A 20,775-nucleotide genomic window follows, 5' to 3' on the forward strand; every position below is an offset into this window, starting at 1 on the left:
AAAGCATTTTTTCTACAACCTCTTCAGCCGAAAAAAATGCTTTTAAAAGTAAAAACAAAGCCTCTGCTGATCAGGCAAGTCAACTGGGATCGTCAGAGGCTTTTACAAGCATTTTTTTACAACCTCTTCAGCCAGAGGTTGTAGAAAAAATGGTTTTAAAAGTAAAAAAAAAATGGCCATGCCTCTGTCATATTACACCCTCCACCAAGCCACGCCCACAGAACCGGTAGTAACAAATTTTACATTTCCCCACTGCTGCAGACCTTATTGCCTCTGTTAAGCGAAGATTGTGGTTCATTAAGTGAGCACCTCTTGCAACTTCCTGACGGCTTCCCACAAGCAAAGTCAGTGGGCTAGTTGGCAGGAAGGGGTAAGTCCCAGGGGAATCACAAGCAGATTGGCCGACGGTAAGTGGCTGTCGCTGGGTGAGACAGGGAGTGGCGTAATATGTGGATGACTGGACAGGCACAGCACAAGCACAGTTAGCCAGTAAAGCTTGGGTCGAATACGGAGGGGCTGGGGGAAAGTGCACAGACGGGTATACTTGCTGGAGTAACTTGCAACATTCTCTGCTGGCTTCCCCACTGAATTTACTTGTGGGAAGCCAGCAGGGAAAGTGCAAACTGTAATCATGTTATTGCATGACACCACAAGAAGTTGGTTGCCAAGGACCTAGATCACGATCACTTGATAGCAGGGCTAGTAGGATGGCTGACCATAACCACCATTTGTTCAACACCATTTTAAGTTTAGACAATGAACAGGAAATTAATAGAGGACTGTCAGTACTACATATAGGAATGCAAATTAAAAAGTAAAGGCATAATACAAATAAACACATCCGAATCCTGCTGTTATTGACCATCTTGTCAAAACATTAAAAATAACTTATAACCAAATCATAAAAATGTGTTTTTCAAAGTCTGCATGTTTCCCTGCACACCTGATTTTTTTTTCTGCTGAGAAAATAGTAGCAAAATAAAAGTGTCTAGTTAAAATATAACTAAATTGCCCTTAAAAGAGAAAACCAATAAGGGAAATCCAAGGAGTAAAACATAATTGCAACCTGATTTTTTTCATGAAATAGGATATTAATTTTGCTACATGAAAGACTCAAAGGGCAAATATAGTTGCATTAGTTCTAAATGCACTATGAGAAATTACTATGACATATCCTTTTTCCTAATTCTCTTGTGGCCCTAACAGTACAATATTTAAGAAGAAAATTAAGTCCTATTATCTACAAGATTTTATAAAGATGTGCACGGATTATGTAATATTCTAAGTGCAAAGATTTAACATTCTAAAATGTATTTCCTGTTATGGTAAATGTTAGTGACATACAAAGCAGTTAAAAAAGCAAGAAAAGTTCATTTATTAATTTACTAACCACAGCATACATTATTTTAAATAAAACAATTTTGAAAAAAGGCATAGTTGTATTGAGTTTAATTTGTGCACATTCAACTATTTTTGACACAGCAATGTTTGCTTTTTAAAAGAAATTTTGGCTTAAAGGCATGTTCTTAAGATAAATCTTTTTAAAGACTGTCTTGTTTCCACCCTATTTTCATTACTGTTAATTATCATGGCCAGAAAATCTATAGTTTGTCTCTCAATTGTTTCTTTGATGCTCATTTAAAAAAAAATGCATTTAGCATGTTTAATTGCATCATTAGGAAGATCCAAAATGTCAGCAAGTTGAAGATTACGAGAGAGTTTTCTGTAGCCCACAAGCACCTTTCCTTGGTAAGGCATACTGTGCAAACACAGAAACATTTTTTATCCTCTCAAAATGTGACTGAAAATAAAAGTTGACCCTTTCAAAATCTACTAGAGTCTAAATGCTAATTGCCTACAGTTCACAAGCCCTTTCCACTGCTGCTTGACTGGCCAGTAGGGGGACAGATAAAATGAACCCGAGAGCACCCTTGTGGTATAGACACTGATGTGATATCAGACAGGTTTGACATTTAGTGTAGATTTTGTATTCCCCAAAATGTCAGCTCCTGGCCCAGATGGCATGAGCCAGATGATAAGGAAGGATGTTTGCTTATTCCCAAAGAACACGATTTTTTAATTTTTGGCAGGACTCCAAAAGCCCACTATGATATCCTGCTTTTTCTTTAAAAAGGCATCTAAGAACACTGCTATACAAAATAGCAAGTAAAACCCAAATTTTAGATCACATCATTTCAAAGGACAGCTCCTTGCATCTTTTATTGTCTTTTTATCTAATGGACAACAGTACTATTCTTAACCTTTCATCACTGGCATAATTTAAGAAAATGGGACATAAATTTTCAACATGATCCACTTGCGATGAGAACACAGTACCATTTAGATATTTATTAAGTTCTATCAAGATTCTGCCGTGGGCCTCTCCCTTAGCACTCAATTCCGGCTGGTTTAATTTTTTGTTTTTAATAAAAGAGACACCAAGAAAAGTTGCAAAGCAAAGAGTCAACCTTGACTATCATCTTTACATACTCTTAGCAGCACAGAGTCACATAAGCAATCTGGAAAGTGTGTAATTGCAGCCAAGTGTTTCCTTAGAAATGTCTATACACCTCCACAAGAAACTTGGGTCAGTTTGCCTTCTTGTAAATGACTGGTTAAGGTTGTCAAGGCAGCATTTTGTGAACAGTCACAATCCAAGGCAGATGTTGGTATGGCCTCAACATTCCATATACTTCTGCTGTGGAAACCCACCAGAGACAACCAAGAGTTAGACACAGATAGTTCAGCATGCTGGGGAAGAAAAACATATTCATGTTAAATTACTCCCAAATTAACAATGCCAACTTTAGAACTTGAAGATCACAAAACAAACACTGAGTACATTGAACCCATTTTACATCTTCCTTAATTTCAATTACAGAGCATATCCATCTTGGTTTTATTTCGCTCGTGTTTTAAAGATATTTACTTGAAATAGTCCATTTCAGCTTCCCAATAGCTAAAGTCACAGTCATGTAAACAGATAATCTCACATTTTCACTGAAAGATTTAGAAGCTTTCCATCATAAAAGCCTGACATATATATTTCAGTGTCCCGTCCCCCCCACTGTTACTTTTGTCTTTTAAAGGGTTTATGATCTTTGATATTGCAAATTCAACACAACCTTTGTAAAACTGATTTTCAATTTTCTTAACTCTTCATGTTAAACCCTGGAGATGTAATTTACAATACTTTGTAATTAGAAAAGGGATTCATCATTTATTTCTCTCACATTGCAGTTAATTATCATTATTTCAAATATAAGCAGCTAATGCATCCTGTAACATTTTCAAAATGTCATTAAAACCAGCAAGAATGATTCTTTTTAGTGGCAGCCAATCTGCAAAGTATCCTGGTATAAGTAATGTAAACTAATATACAGCTGAATACTATCTTTGTAAAGACTTTTGCATACAACAGCTACCTGAAATAAACAAAGGAAAAGAGGCTGGCAGTGGTCACACACTTCTGTAACTTGTCAAGTAAAATGTGAAGAGGGGAGTTCAATTCTGTATGAAAAACAGTTTCTATGGATAGAACTAGGAAAGGGTCAAATAAATCTCTCCATTCTGCACCTCCCAGGCACAAAGTTCTTGGGGACTAGGGGAAACTTCTAGAAATGATTTGGGAGGAATGCAAAGGAGAAGATTCTATCCCTGAGTGGAAAAACACTGTTGGACTTGTTTGTATAATATTGGGTTTCATACACTATTGTGAACAAAATGTTCCCATTATCTTGGAACTGTTCATACATATGCTTTAGAGACTGCAAAGTAGTTTTCAAAATGCATGAATATTTCTGCACTTGATAGGTAAAGATTATTATACTCCTAACACAAATACACAGTTAACTTTTTAAGGAATGATATTGTGTATTTTGCTATCTTAGGACCTACTTAGTGGAGCACCTGTCCTTGGGAGTAGAACAAACAATTAAGCTAGCCAACCCTCAGCTGCATCATTATTTCTGCTTGTGGTAGGCCTATCCAAAGCACAAGCAGGCCAGTTAATTATATTTAAGTTTACATGCTTGGTGCTCGTATAGGATGGGGGAATACTGGGAATTCAATAACCAGTTTGGTACGATACAAGAAAGGCAATGGTAAATAGAAACATGGTTTGTGGATAGAAGTATGAATATTAGACTGTAATAGAAGAACAGTAACGAATCCTACTTCAAACATGCAGGATTAAAAAAATTAAAGTTCTTTCTGAATACAAAAGTATGATTAAAAATTCTTGGATATCACACTGAAGTATGATCAAACATTTTTATATTAACTTTTATATTATTTGCTTTAAAAACTGAAAGAGTTCCAAGGTATTTTGCTGAATCAGTAGTATACTACCTCCATTGAAGTTTACAATTTAATATTAATACCAATTGTATTTGACTCCACCTTCATTTAAAAAGCATTCTGTGGAATCAAGCTTTTAAGGGCCAATAATTTTGTTGGTCTGAGATACAAACCAATTATATTTCATATTACAAGATGCAATAAATGGCAAAACACTGATTTTTCCAGGAGTTTCTCATTCAGAAGCAAAAAAAGAAGTCATTTCAATCTTTGTTTCCCAAATATCTGTAAAGAGCTATTTCACATTTGAATTGATGCCATCTCATTTCTTTGTGAAGAATTTTGAATACTCTCAATGGCATCTTCAGTCTTCTAACAAAACAGTACGCAGGGCATCTTCTGTATTGATTAATATTGATGCTATTGCTCCATCATTAAATTCAAATGAAGTTCCTCCATCTACTACCATACAGGCATCCCAACAACGAGAGCGAATGCAAACTCTGAAAATACATTAAAGAAAAATATTTCTGACAAATAATCAAGTGAATAATTTCAAATGCATAGAATACAGATTAGAAGCAACACATACTTGATAAGACGTTAAAATGGAATAATGTGGTCATTTAATCTGGGGGATGGAATGATGTTGCTAAACTACAGAGAGCCCTCAACTTATAACACTTAATTTAATAACCATTTGAAGTTATAACATCAATGAAAAAAGTGATTTATGACCATTTTTCATACTTATAATGGTTGCGACATCCCCATGGTCACATGATCAAAATTCAGAGGCTTGACAACTGACTTGTATTTGTAATGGCTGCAGTATCTCAGGGTTATGTAATCTCCTTCTGCAAGCTTTTGACAAGAAAAATCAATGAGGAAGCCAGATTCACTTAACCCTGTTACTAATTTAACAACTGCAGTGATTCACTTAACAACTTGAGCAAGAAAGGTCGTAAAATGGGGCAAAAGTCACTTTAAAAATGTCTCGCTTAGCAAGAGAAATTTTAGGCTCAATTGTGGTCATAAGTCAAGGACTACCTGTAATGGAAAGTCTTCTACTGAACTTCTGGTTTTGTTACAGTTAGGAATGCCTAAGAAAAGATTCAGGTTGAGAGACATTCTTGAGGGAGGATTTCAAAATTCTGTAGTATTACAAAAACAAGCAAGCCCCAAGAGAAACGAGAACCGTACTCAATTATAAAAGAAAATTTCTTCAGAACATACTTTTTCCTGTAAATTGAAAAGACGCACTTAATTGACCAAGATTATAATACTATTTTTACAAAACCCATTGTCATTTTGAAGGACATACTTTTTAAAAAACTTTAACGGCTATTAGTTTTGTTTCCACTGGAAGAAATAACCTTTGATGCATTTTTCTTGTTTGCTCTCATTTAAGTCAACTATATTTTGCTTTTTGATAAAAAGTGCCCTTTGTGAAGGTCTACAATGCCTGCAAATTTCTTTCATTTCTTATACTTATAAAGTGATAACAATTTGCTGAATGCACTTTGCATTCAATTCCAAAACTGATCATCAATGGGCACAAGAGAACGAATATAGCACTTGTCTGTAAGCTTTTTAAAGCAGCTAAATCTTTTCCATGGTTTGTGGAGCTACCTCCTGCAGCTCCACGTGATCCAATAAAAGATGCATCTGCTTTATTTTTAAAAGTTGCAAACAGGTGCTATATTTACACTAATGTAAAACTCAATATATATATATATATATTTGGTATTGGTCAGAACTACTATCCTGTCTTACTGATTTTAATAGTTAATAAAGAATCAGTTTTGGATTTCCAAATTAAAATTCAGATTCCTATATTGCATTCAATGACCTAGAGATCAACTGAAAGCAATTACCTTCCAGACCTGAATCTAAAATAGCTGCTGCTCAAATTATAGTTAGATAAACACTTACTATTAATACTTACTTTGAAGCAAAGCCTCGTTGCCGACTACTTGAAAAAACACGGTTTGAAATGGGTTCTCGTATACTAAAAAACAACCTGGGTTCCTCTGGACTATAGAGCAGTGATTCATTATATCCATTTGTTACTGAAAAAGCAGAAGACAATCAATCAGGTTCTTTTAAGTAGCGCACTAAGAGTTAGTGCCAAATCATCTTTTTTTATATAGTTTTCTGATTTTTTTTAAACAGTTTATTTATATATTTTCACATTACATACATAAGTGCTTAATGAACAGCGTATTGTCTGGGTCAATTTATTTATATATTATAATACTTTCCCCTCTCCTAATTTCTACCTCTACTATCCAACCATTGGACAGATTGACACAAAAAATAAAAGAAAAAAAGACAGAGAGTACTTTCGAACTTAAGCTTTCTGATTTTATGTAACACAGAAAAGCTGTGAAAAGCTTGTGGAGATTATTCTTAAAATCTTGTGGAAATTAACTTGTTTATATCTGTTATTTTGTAAATTACTAAATGTTATGTTAGCCTGTCCCATCAGAGATTGTGGAAATATGACATATTTGAAGAAGCGCTTGATCTAAATTCAATTTATTTGATTTCTATTTACAAATGTAAAGAGGAGTCCCTGTAAATTTTAGTCTGCTAGTCGTTGCTGACTATAGAGGGTGGTGCTCATCTCCGTTTCAAGGCCACTTAGACAGTGCTGTCCAAAACCATTTCTGTGGTCATGTGGCCAGCATCACAGTCACATGGTCCAATCAAGGTGCTCTCAGGTTGCCTGGTGACATCACTTTGGTGATGGTGGTGACATTGCTTGGAACCCTGACAATCACGTCATGGAGCGCTGTTATCTTCCCGTTGTACTATGCTTTCGAAGGTTGGCAGAAGCTGGAGCAAGAACAGAAGCTCATCCCATCACATGGCACTCGGGTTTTGAATCTGGGCTGCTGGCTGCCATCTTGAAGCCTAGCACTGCCCATTTTTACTTACAGATGTAAAACCCTCTAAATTAATGCATTATATTAATGCTTGTAAGTTAAATGCATGAAATAATGTTGATTATTTCTGTAACTCTGAAATCCTGAGCAAAATGGAAGAAGAAAACAAATTGGTAAACCACAACGTTTAAATATGCTAAAAATAGGCCTCACCTTTCTGTATTAGTTCCTTGTTCAATGGAAGCTTTAAATTCTCATAACTTTTAGCTATTAAACCAAAAGAAAATTGTTTGTTATAGAAAATTATATTTTGCATTTGCATTTGCTAGACAACATGTGACAAAGAACAATACTCAGTTACTCTTACAAAAAAAAGAAACAGAATTCTAAAAGACACTTCCATTTCTGACCAGCACCTGACCAAACAATAAGGGAAATACATACAATATATACTGCCACTTTTATAGGATAATCTCATCTAAATCAAAAGTAAATATTTATGATGGTTATAAATAGGAAAATGGGGAAACAATAGGTTTCCCACCCTTGATAAATTTAAGGGCAGTTTCCCAAAATACATCTTTTGTTCTGATTCAAGATTATTTGTTAAGCAAAATAATCTGGTTTGGTTTAATAAAAAATATAATAAAATACAGACTTTATTTTCTAAAGCCATCTACAGTTCTTTAAAAGCTTTTCAAGTCTTACAAGTGTTCAACTTATTTTCTGTTACAGATATTAGTCTCCTACAATATAAGCACAGTTTTAACAGGGATATAACTTTTATATCATTTTGGTAGCATTTCAAAATGGTGTTATCGATATATAAGTGATATTTAGTCTTGAAGAAAGACAATGTACTTTTAGACTATGTCAAGTTCAGATTAAATTAGTCAATACTCTAGACATTTCTTTACATCATTTTCAATGATGAGCATGTCATTAGAAACTCACCAATCTTAAGAATTTCTTCCACAGCCTGATTTGCTATTTTGTTGATATTAAAAGACCTAAAAAAGAATTTAAAAAAATAATTCCTAGATCAACTCTAGTTGGGAAGCCTTTCTCCCTGTCTCTATAATTTTTTTTAATTATTTTAATTAATTAATATTCTAGAAACAAATGTTTGACTTGGAAGCTGAAGAAAAAATAATAATAAAAATGTTGGCTAATAAAGTTTAACAGTAGCTTGAATAAAACAGAAATTCCCAGAACCCATAACGTTCAACCATACAACAAAGTTTTTGATTTAAAGGCTACCTAAACACTGGGAAATCCTAGAAATTATCAAACCAAAAGGAATTTACTTTTAGTTTGTTTTCAGCAAATTATAAATATTTCTTGGGATAATATTAAGCATGCTTAACTCTTTATCTAGAAAAATTGGGGGAATAGTAGAATTTCAGTAAAGTAACCCAGCAGGTTAAAGAGAAATTATGTCTATTTTTGAATGCTTACAGAATGTGTTCTAGAAAACGAACATTCGCTTGAATTCTACAATCATAATATTCCATAAGGATAGTAATTTTGTATTTTACAAGTATTAAAATATGTTCTTAGTACATGAAAATTTATAATCAAAAATCATTATGTACTTAAAGGCTAAAATAACAATCCAAAATTCTCACACCATTAATTGTTGGAGTTCTTTTTATTCTCTAAATAAATATTCTATGATGTATCTGTACCACAAAAGCCTGCTGCAATGCATCCCAAACTTAAAAAAAAAAAACAATTAGAAATTTTCCAAAGGCTCCTATAACTCAAAGTAAGCCTACTGACAAATGCAAAGGCATTTTCAATACCAAAGGCTAACCATTTAATTCTATTTATTCAGAGCCAGTAACATGAAGGATGTACAATTAAGTATACCACATATTCATATTCAAAAATGTATAAGGGTTTTAATTTTTACTGATTTGTAAAAAATATTTTATGCCAACCGATTTATATTTTAAGATGTTCAAGTTTATAGCCTTCCAGAAACATGTAAAAATGAGGGAAGTTTCCCCCCCAGAAAGCGTTTGGGGACAGGTGTAGAGCTGATTATCTATCTATTTTCTTATAATCTGATATAAATTATTTTAAAATATATAAAAGGAGGCAATTTGGTGTAGTGATTAAGGCAGAGGTCTTCAAACTTGGCAGTTTTAAGACTTGTGGATTTCAACTCCCAGAATTCTCCAGCCAGCTGGCTGGAGAATTCTGGGAGTTGAAGTCCACAAGTCTTAAAGCTGCCAAATTTGAAGACCTCTGGATTAAGGCATTGGACTAGGAACTAGGAGATATGAGGCTTAGTTACAAAGGCAGCTGGATGACCTTGGACCAATCACGCTCTGGCTCAGCACTAGGAAGGAGTTAAGAGAAAACCTCTTCTGAAAACTTGCCAAGACAACTGCAGGGTCTTGTCCAGGCAGTTGCCAAGAGTCAATGCTGATTTGAAGGCATATAATTATAATAATTACTGAATTTCTAAAAAAATATTTTATTGCTATTTTAATCTGTAAACCACCTCATAAATAAGCAAATTAACTCTTGTGATTTAACAAGAGTTAAGACTGAAATATTTACATTGTTTCAGATTTATATTTTAGTACATTTGTTGGAAATCACCTTAAATGAATGTTTCTCAGAAAAAAAATCCCAAACATTAAAATAAGTTCAACAGAGCTTTGTTCCCAAATATTTTTTCCCCCAAGTACATAAACAGAGTGACCTATAAAATAGGTAAGGCTTAAAATAACTCAGTAAATATAAACCCTCTACAACTTACTTCTTGTAACAGCAGTATCGCATATTGTATCAAATAAATGTCCTATATATTATGCCTTTTGGAAGAGTTCCACAGATAAGTGATACGACATAAGCACACCAAACTTACCAAGCTTTTGATCCAGTTCCAGTGCATATATTGAGACCTGAGCTCTTTTGTTTCTCCCATGGACCATCATCAACTGATATTTCATAATAAGAAGCCCTATGAAGGGAGAATTTAAAACTGGGTTTGCAGGACTTATAGTTCACCCTGAATAAGACAGAACACAGCCCGACATCAGGCATGTACCAGTCTAAAAGGGCTAATTTCAAACATGGCTGAAAATTTTACTACTGAATTTGTATGCAGCAGTTTTAAAAAGCAGATTTTAAAGAATAAAGATGTATTTTTGATGGATAGGGTTTTTTAGATCAGTTTTCAAAACTCCAGCATGTGGTTAGTACAAGAGCAAGCCATTTTGAAAGCCTTTTAGAATTTTCTAGTAATTTTGTTTGCAATTAGCAGGAAATCTACTAGTATTGAACACAACAGAAACACATACTAGTTTCCCTTCTACATAATTGTCCCTACTGTCATCAAAATTCAAAATGAAATTCTGAATTCAAGCCGCAAGTGAGCGAAATCCCCTTGTCCCTCCAATCTGTACAAAACATGTCCTCTTTCAGATCATACTGCTAGCAGAACAATGAATCTACAGAACAAATTGAACTTGTTAAAACCATTTTCTTAAATATACTCAGCTTTATCAACTACAACTATTTAGTTTATGGTTTCATGTTTCCTACTATTACATATGTTCCAATTCCCCGATTCATGATCTGACATATCTTCTGATCTACTATTCTACCAAGCACTTCATTCACAGTTCTGTTCCACTGTTAAAATTAAATCATTTTTACAACATCGTTTTCTTACATCCTACACTAATGCTTGTGTAGCTGCTCCATGTGCATACAATACGCTTCTAGGAATCCTACATCAAATCCTATGTACTTTCAAAGCAACCATGCAAGCTTTCCAAAACATATGGTTAATTGGAACTCAGTTGAGGTATGCTTCACTAATACTGGTGGTTTGAAAAGTGTAACTTTTGAATGTTTTGTATAGCACTAAAATCTACTACAGTAAGAAAAAAAGTGTTTCTGTAAATTCTTAAAACAAGATTACTCTAACTTATTTTTATTTCAATATGAAGTTCTGTTAGACAATGCCGGAAAAGGCAATTTTTACATAGCTAATATAGCCCAGTCAGTGGAATCAAAACTCCAATACCAACACATAACATGCAAGGTGCAAATTAAGATGCATTAAAGACCAGCTAATGGTTTTTCTTTCAACAACTCATAATAAAATGAACATGTAAGACTTCTTGAAAAATATAGCACTTAACTGCTTTCTCACAGGCTTCAAAAGCAAAATATTATCATTTGGATTCAGTAATCAAGTATGAATGCAATTCCATAGATTAATCAGTAAGAAAGCAAAAGAATATAAAGATTGATTGAAGAGATTATTAATCAAGGTAGTTTGGAAATGTTTTAATATAAATAAAAGTATTATGTTTACAGGCTATGCCAAACAGTAATGCTTGCAAGTAGATGTTTAGCATACCTGGATGAGAGAGACTCTCCAATAAAGACTTCATTTAATGATCTTACAGGCAAGAGGTGTGGTTCAGAAATCTGAGATCCTGCAATCACGGGCAAATTACATGGGTGAAATATAGTGCCAAGCAGATGTCTCTAAAAACACACTCAAACATGAAAATGTCTCTGAACTAAAATTATGATCCTTATTTTCAGACTTGATATGAAAACATTTATTTTACACAAATCTGGCTGCATCTATTCATAGGAGCTCTGCACTTAACAGAAGCATTTGATTTCTATTCTGAGTATGTTTTCCTACTCTTTTGAGATGGTAAAGTTAGAGCTGAAGATGACGTTTTAAGATTGGGTACTATTAATCATCAATCAGAGTTGAATGCATTTTTGGAGAAAAACAGTACTCACTTTGATCCTGAAATCTTCCATTAACATGGGCCCTACTATGCTGTTCTTGACTCAGTTGCTGTTCATGTAAATCTACAGGGACTGGGTTAATGCCAGTTCCTTCAAGGTACAACCGGATTCGTTGCCTCCATTGCCATCTTTAAAGATGAAGGATAACACAAAAAGTAAAGCAGCTGAAATGGATGACAATTTTTTCCATGAATCACCACTACAACTGACCCATACAGCGTTCAGAAAATTATTAACATTACTTAACTCATAAAGAAATTTAGTTGATGGGAATGAAATTCATACTCTTATCACAGTCTAAATTATTAAATAATTTCTGAAAGTTCTAGGGCAATTTAACTTCAAGTATCCCAAAGACAAAATGTTCTTTTTCTGGTTTTCTGGTGTTGGAAGAGATGAATTTTCAGAATAGCACAAGTTGATTTAGTGTGAAACCAAACAACCTAAATATTATACCACCTATTTAAGGAAAAGAAAAATGCAATTATTGCTTTAACACTTCTCAAAAATATAGTTAATGATCATATTCCTATTACACTCAAATTATGACTTGCTGAATTTATTATTTTTGCCAGATCCATTGTTACATATGTATACAATATTTAGAAGATAATCTGTAGGTATGTTACCAAAATATAAAATAACCAATTCCATGCATTCCCTTAGGACCCGGGTACCTTTGAGACCGACTTCTGCCACCAATAGCCTCCCACCGGCTAGTCCGCTCCCACAGAGAGGGTCTCCTCAGGGTGCCATCAGCCAAGTTATGTCGGCTGGCGACACCCAGGGGGAAGGCCTTCTCTGTGGGAGCCCCTGCCCTGTGGAATGAACTGCCCCCGGAAATGCGTAAGATCTCCGACCTCCGTGTATTTTGCTGTGCCCTCAAGACCCTGCTGTTCCGCAAGGCTGGGCTATCAATGTAATGATTTTAAATTAGGTGTTTTAAATTTGGGGGGGGGGGTTAAATTTGAGCCGAAACTATTTAATAATTTTAATTATTTTTATTTGATGTTTGTCTTTGTGCTTTTAATAGGCTGTACACCGCCCTGAGTCCTCCGGGAGAAGGGCGGTATAGAAATAAAATTATTATTATTATTATTATTATTATTATTATTATTATTATTATTATTATTATTATTATTATTATTATTATTATTATTTAATCTTTAGTGAGATTCACAGCCTTTGAGACTGGTTAATAGCTCAGCAGCTCGAGTCCTAACCAAGGACCTAGGAACTGTTAAGGTATCGTCGGAGGATGTAAGCTGTTCCGAGTAAGGTGGTTTTTTGTAGAGTCAAAATGTTCAAGTCAAATTTAGAATTTCTAAATAGCGGAGTAGCCCTTTGGGTATTGCTCCAATTACAATCAGGACAACACACGATTTATTATTATTATTATTATTATTATTATTATTATTATTATTATTATTATTATTATTATTATTATTATTATTTACTTTAATTATTTTTAAAAATATTAGTTAGCCTCGCTAACAAATATTAAGGAGAATGATAGTATACCAGCTATTGAAGAATGACTGAAAGATTTGACAATTATTGCACACAATGATTGGGAATTTATTATTATCTTAACAGAATTAAATTTCTGGTTGAGCTACAGTATATGATCAGCCTTAACAAACATACATATCTTTTAAAAAATGCTACTCTGATTATTCTATTTTCTTCTAATATTTATAGAGCCTTCTCTCATCATACTTTTCAAAATAAGGAACTCGGTGAAAAAAAAAGTGTTTTCTAACCAATTCCCCATTTCAGAACCTATATGATTTGTACCACATGTAGGAAAATATGATGGGTGCTATCATGTGAAATAGGGAAGGGAAGAAAGGATTCACCATTATTTTCAAGTTTATTCATAATTAAAACCTGTCTTAACATAATTACATGAATTGTCCGTACTGAAGATTCAAGCCAAGCCCATTCCTCCCACCATTTTTCCCGCTCTGACAGACTTTTGGCATGTTGAATCCACTGAGTACATTCAGCTTCTTCTGGCTGTTGTAAGAAGAGATATGTGTGCCCCATTAGATCTTTGTCCATTTTATTCAGTATTTCTGCAACTCTGTAATAGCTTCGTCAGACAGATTAGCACCCTTTTATCTCTCAGTGGCCTTCTTTTTTAATGCCGGTACTGTTACCACTCTCTATTTAAAAAATAGTGAGTTTCATCATTAATTAATTATAGTGTTGGATTACACTGATTTCTCCGAAGTTATATTAGTCGTCATATCATAGTTCCTGCCCATTTCTTGACAATATTTGAGTTCATTTAAAACTGACTTCAAAATATGTATATAAGTGCAGATTAATCATTATTTTGCATTCAGTGAGTCCTATACTTCTACATTTATATAGGATGGGAAAAAATAATCATTAGGTTTTATCCCCAATACATGTCAATGACACTTAGACAATATTTGTCTAAAATCTAAAAATATTTTTAAAGACAAAATTCTCTAGAGATTTAAGTTTATATTACCTGAATTCACCACTATAAAGTTTCTGCAAAGCATCTGGAAATGAGTGCGTATATCGTACAGGTAAACACAAATGGCCCTCAGATCTGTATATAAAATAACAATGGAAAAATAAAACATTATATTAGAAAACTCAGTATATTTTTCAAGCAAAGATTTATTCCCTCTCACCCATTCTAAAAGAGGAATGTGTCATATAATAATGGATTATATTACTCTGAATTCTGATGCATTTTAATTGGCAAATATGAGGGACTGAGCAATTTATCAACTATTTCTCACAGACATGTCAAATACACCAAAATCTTTTATTTCATAACAATTTTTGTTCATTACTTAAATTTAAGTATTTAAATTTAAGCAGTGAACAAAAGCAACAACTCTCAAAAACAAACAAACACACCCATCCCACTATTACCTGCTGAGGTATGCAGTGTTAGCAAACACAGAATGGTAATAGGAAATAGCAAGCGACAGAAATTAAAGGCATGAGACATTTCTAGAAAAAAAAACCAAAACACCAAAATACAGCAATATCATTTAATTCACTATTTCTTTTCATAATGTTCCACCTCTCAGTACTAAAGATGCTGCAGGGTTCAGAATGAACAGATGCACACTGAATACAAAAGTGAGTGACAAGAAAGAAATACATAGAATGCAGGGGGTGCAAAGTAATTCATGTTTGAATTCAGGCACCAACTGAATGTCACATGGTATTTTGGAGTCAGCATCTTATTTCTCACTTTCCTGTCCTGTTCTACTCCACTTCTTAAGTATTCCATTATGACTGCATTCAACTTATTTTGATATTTCTCTAGACCAGGGCTGTCAACCTCCCGGCCCATAGGCCGGATGCATCACACACTGGCCACGCCCATGCCTGGTTTAGTGAAGGGGGGGGGAAGTTCCTGATGTCATGTGACGCCGCGGTGATGACTTGAGTTTAACATCCCTGCTGTAGACGAACTAAACCCCCTGTTCCATATAACAAAGACGGTAGCAACATGCTCTTATACAGAAGCAGTTTTGCGTATAGTAGAACCTCTGGTCACAACCATAATTCGTTCCATAACTTTGGTTGCAACCCAATTTGGTCGTGACCCGAACCTAACCAAAATTAATGCAAAATTAATGCAGCAGCCACACGAAGTCACTGTTGTTTGGCACTTACAAAAAAAATGGCACAGAAGGGGAAATCGGCTGCGGCCGTATCTGATCGTCACCCGAGTATGCATTTGTGACCAGATTCAAAAATTTTGTGAATTTTTTGGTTGGACCGATTTGATCGTGGTCAGAAGCATTTGCGACCAGAGGTTCTACTGTACTTGGCAAATATTCATTCCTTACAAAAAGTCACATTTTTATAATATCAGCAATTTAGGGAAATACATCTATATCTTCAGTGGAATAAGTACTACTATCTAATACTACTTGCTCTGAGTATATTTTTACAACTATTTTCCTATAGTCTTTATCTCTTCCTAATTTTTGCTGCAAATATTTGCTTATATGCTATATAAGCTTACCCATTACAGAGGCTCGCCATTCCACCAAGCACCCTTTTTTTCAATATTACCTATTAATACTTCTCCATGCACTTCAGTGGCACCTCGTGACATAATTCTTTTCATTTTATTTCATCGTCTTCCCTCACATCCACTTTTCAATCATTGTTTGGAGATTAATTTATCTTCTAATACTTATTCATACAGGATTTTCTCCTCCTGCTGTAGTTGTTCTTCCCCTCTCATTTCTTTTACTTCTTTTCCTCTTCCTCCATGTCCATTTTTCCCCAAGATTCACTCGACACTACCAAAGTGAATCAAAGCACCTCATCACCCAAGCATCTTTCACCAATCCTCTTAATTTTTCTTCATAAAAACAACTAACAATTTTACATGTGAACTGATTTCTTTATGTTTACATATAAGTTATGCACAGACCACTTACATCATGTTTCTCTGTATGTATCTGCCAACTGCACAAAATCACTCAGATCTATTACATCACACTCTTTTCTTTTAGTTTCATAGATATGTAAAACATGTTTAGGTTCATTTTTATTGCACACCATAACAACTAGACACAAGGACAGTTTTCCCCCGAATGCCATCACTCTGCTTAACAACTAATTCCCATAACACTGTCAAATAATTTACTAAGACTGTATTACTATTATTCTTCCTTCCTTACTAGTATCTATCTCTTCCCACTTATTATTATAACCATGTTGCTTATATCTTTCAATTATATTGTTTTTATTTGTTTCCTAGTACGATTTGATAGCTTATTAGTAACCTTGACTATCACTAAGTGTTGTATCTTTTTATTCTTGATGAATGCATTTTATTCTCCTTATATACACTGAGAGCATATACACTTGACAAATTCCTTGTGTGTCCAATCACACTTGGCCAATAAAGAATTCTATTCTATTCTATTCTATTCTATTCTATTCTATTCTATTCTATTCTATTCTATTCTATTCTATTCTATTCTATTCTATTCTATTCTATTCTATTCTATTCTATTCTATTCTATTGCAGCCAAAGTCAATTAAATGAACTTTTTACAAGTAGAAAAAGAAAATACGATTCCTGTCATTTGCTTCTCCTGCATAAGCCATGGTTAGCACCATACCGGTCCAAAGATATTGATCTCCATTATCCATCATGGCTTTGATCTATCAAGGCTTTCATGTAATACTTTTAATAATATAGAGAAACTGAGACTAAACTATCATCTTAATTATATCTATGCCATATGCAGCTTTCTCTCCTCATACTAACAATACTAGTAAATTTTGACACATTTTGGACAGAACATTGTAAGCAACTAATAACCAGCTTTGCATGGTATTAAAAATACATAAGTTTTTAAAATAGATTAATGTTACTATTTTCAGATTAGGTGTTGCTGATTAAGAGAGCCAGTTTGGTGCAGTGGCTAAGGCTCCAGGCAAAAAACTGGGAGTCCATGAGCCCTGCTTTACACACAAAGCCAGCTATGTGACGTTGGGTCAGTCTCTCTCTCAGCCCTAGGAAGAAGATCATGGCAAACCATTTGTCAAGAAAGGAATCAAAACTGATTTGAAGGCAACCGTCCCAATCCCACAAATTACAGCTTTAGAGACAAAGAAAGGGAGGAGAAAGTAGTACATGATAAATATTTAAAAGTGAAGACTTTATAGTCTAATGTAGCAACATGCAAGAGACAGAATTCATTTTGCTTAAAATGAAATGCCATTTTAATATATAATCAATGAATGGCAGTACATTGGTTAGCATTAGGTGTACAGCCAAGTGGAAAGAACCATTACTTCAAGATAATCAAATGCTATAATCAAGTTTAACACTCATTTACTCTTAGAATAATAAGACTTAGGTAAAAGCAAGATTCACAAGCATACATTAACTCCAATTATCCCTGAAATCTGCAGTGAGAATTCAACTATTACAATGAAAAAACTACTAAAGTTATAGCATTAGAAGAAGAAAAATTTTAAAAGGCAATAGTTTTTTTTTTTTTTTTTTTAATTTGATTTATATGCCGCCCTTCTCTGAAGACTCAGGGCGGCTTACAGTGCGTTAAGCAATAGCCTTCATACTTTTGTATATTTATACAAAGTCAGCTTATTGCCCCCACAATCTGGGTCCTCATTTCACCTACCTTTGAAAGGATGGAAGGCTGAGTCAACCTTGAGCCTGGCAAGATTCGATCTTACTTTAATTGCAGACAGCTGATGTTAAATTACAGAGCTCTGTCTGTTGAGCTATCCAGGCTCCTGGTGATGTTGATTTTAATCAAAAGACTCCCAAAAGATGACAATGCAAGGTTTACATTATAATGGACTCAGGATATATAATTCATGAGCTAAAAATGACAATGAATGCACTTCTAATGAGAATTATATTAGCTATCAGATGAAAATTTATTTTGATGCCGATGAATACTAGTGTAGTATTACTGTTGGATTTGGATCAGGAAAACAATATTCTAGCTCATACTTAACCATGGAGTTCATTAGCAATTTTGGGGCCTGTTACTATCTCTCATCTCAACCTACCTTACAGACTAATTGTGGAAAAAAATGAGAAAAGCAGGATGTAACTCTAGTAAGTAAATAAAATATATTGATACTAGAACTTGTAGAACTCAATTTAGAACATCTGATTTATTTAGGCATATAGATAGACCCAGTTTGGTTTAATGATTAAGGCATCAGGGTTAGGTTAGGTTAGGGTTAGTGGTCTAGTAGCTAAGGCACCAAACTAGAAAGCGGGGGACCATGAGTTCTAGTCCTGCTTTAGCCATGAAAGCCAGTTAGGTGACCTTGGGCCAATCACTGTCTCTTAGTCCAACTTGCCTTACAGGGTTGTTGTGGTGAGGAAAATAGAAATAAGAAGGAGTACTGATTATGTTTGCCACCTTGAATTATTTGTAAAAAATAATAAAGGTGCGATACAAATAAATAAATATTTGACATTTAGATTTTAAAAGTTACATTTATGAACCTACAGTAATACTTTATACACTTGCAGAACAATTCTGTTTTTTTCCAGATTAGTATAATACTGCTACTGAATTAAGCTTTGACTATTTATGTTTCTGAGGACAGGTAAAAGATAAAACTAATGTGGGGAGAAAGTTGAATATAAGATAATATTTCAGAAGTATCTATGGGGCTCAAATTGTTATAATGTGTAAATATAATTTACTTATTTGGCTACTCAACCTCATCATAAAATACCAGCAAATCTTAGGCTCACCTATCTGGATCTGTATTTATTCCAATAACTGGTTTTAATTGATCCAGCACCTTACTGGCCGCCAAAAGCATTGTTCCATCACCTAGGAAAAATATAGGGTTTGGTATCAGAGCATGTTTATATAAGAATTTTTTAACATTCCAAAATGAAGTATTGGACAAACATCTCAAGGGGAAAAAAGGGACTGATATGTATTGATATGTGCCTCAATGCATCTGGGGCCTACTAACACATCTTTGAAGGTAGTCACCTGAAAGAGCATACAGTATGTACATGCTCTCCTGAAGAGGATAATTCTTGATTCAGGATTCATATTCAGTTAAACTGATAATTAATTTTCATTTGGTAAAATATTCTGATGGATGATTGTTAGATTCCCCTGGATGGAGAAATATGCATCTCATAGTCCTATCAGAGATACATATATCAGGTCTCAGCAATGTTCCACAGCATAGTATCTTTCTGACTACCTACAAGATTTGGAAGTCAGAGGTATTATTTTGCAAAAGTGCATTTGAACAGGCAACTCCAGTCAATAATTATAAGGGAAAGTCATCAAGCCTGTGGTTATTCCAATATGGAAGATACAATAGTCCTTTTGCCATATTTATTATTTGATGTATTAAGTGGTATACAGTTGTTGAAATCACAGTATAACAATAAAAGACACTAAGAAATTATAGTAAGAACAATAATCCATTATGATTTTCTTTAATATAGTAATTTTTTGTACCAGTGGCCATTGGGTTAAGGTATTCTCGCTAAATAATAAATTCACCCATAAAACAATCCAAATACACCATTAAATTATACAATAAAGTACAAATATATCATCTAGCAAATTCAAGTATTCAATCAGAGCATAACCTCTCTTCCTATACTTAATGGAATAACTGGATCTTTTCTGAAACCCAGGAGATAAGGATTAAACCAAATGTCTGTTGAGAAGGATTTTTGGAATATTGGAGAGGTAACTGAAAATGCCTACTTTTAAAACCTCATCAGGTGGCATATTTGTATAGATGGGACTTAAAAGGAAGTTGACCCTATTTGACTTGTTCGCATGGGCAGATAAAAGTGGACGCTCAGATAACCTGGTTCTGAATCACACAGGATCTTAAAAGTGACAACCAGCATCCTGGCAACTGGAACCATTTTCCATCGCTAGGCAATCTGGCTGTAAAGCGCAGCTGCATTGCTTAGCAGCAGCAATCCCTGCAGTCCAGTTGCCATGATTAACTGAATCCCCCAGTAACTGAACAAAGCAACTTCCTGTGGACTTCCCACAACCAAAGTAAGTGGAAAAATCAGTGGGAAGTTGCAAGTCCCAGGCTGGCACGCAGGTTGCTGCTAGATTGGAGAGGGTGCATAAGAGTACACAAAGCTGTAATAGATTCACAATGCAAGCCAGGTGTGCAAGAGGTGCAACAAGGTCAGGGAAAGTATGAGTCAGGGAATATATGTGAAAGGCATGACAACGTCCGGGAGGGTGGATGAGGGTGTGGCATGCATTGA

General features: G+C 34.4%; 1 protein-coding gene across 3 annotated transcripts in view; it reads right to left on the reverse strand.

Moving 5' to 3' along the window:
• Window positions 1-1,351: 1,351 nt before the first annotated feature.
• Window positions 1,352-20,775, reverse strand: part of NADK2 (NAD kinase 2, mitochondrial) — a 28,396-nt gene continuing 8,972 nt past the window's right edge. Inside the window, exons 4-13 of one of the 3 annotated variants that reach the window (XR_004595508.3) lie at window positions 19,261-19,342; window positions 14,491-14,574; window positions 11,979-12,115; window positions 11,578-11,656; window positions 10,072-10,215; window positions 8,145-8,200; window positions 7,404-7,457; window positions 6,248-6,371; window positions 4,604-4,802; window positions 2,619-2,751 (exon numbers count right to left, since the gene is read on the reverse strand). Coding sequence is in view for 2 of the 3 variants with exons in the window: in XM_034442391.3 (XP_034298282.2) it covers window positions 4,664-4,802; window positions 6,248-6,371; window positions 7,404-7,457; window positions 8,145-8,200; window positions 10,072-10,215; window positions 11,578-11,656; window positions 11,979-12,115; window positions 14,491-14,574; window positions 19,261-19,342 (899 nt within the window). In the remaining variant the exon portion in view is untranslated. Of the gene's footprint in view, window positions 4,803-6,247; window positions 6,372-7,403; window positions 7,458-8,144; window positions 8,201-10,071; window positions 10,216-11,577; window positions 11,657-11,978; window positions 12,116-14,490; window positions 14,575-19,260; window positions 19,343-20,775 lie in introns of all 3 variants that reach the window. The other 2 variants (XM_034442392.3, XM_034442391.3) reach the window with 2 other exon arrangements.

Source organism: Pantherophis guttatus, chromosome 2 (assembly GCF_059756535.1).
Source record: "Pantherophis guttatus breed Tessera chromosome 2, ASM5975653v1, whole genome shotgun sequence".
Lineage (NCBI taxonomy): Eukaryota > Metazoa > Chordata > Lepidosauria > Squamata > Colubridae > Pantherophis > Pantherophis guttatus.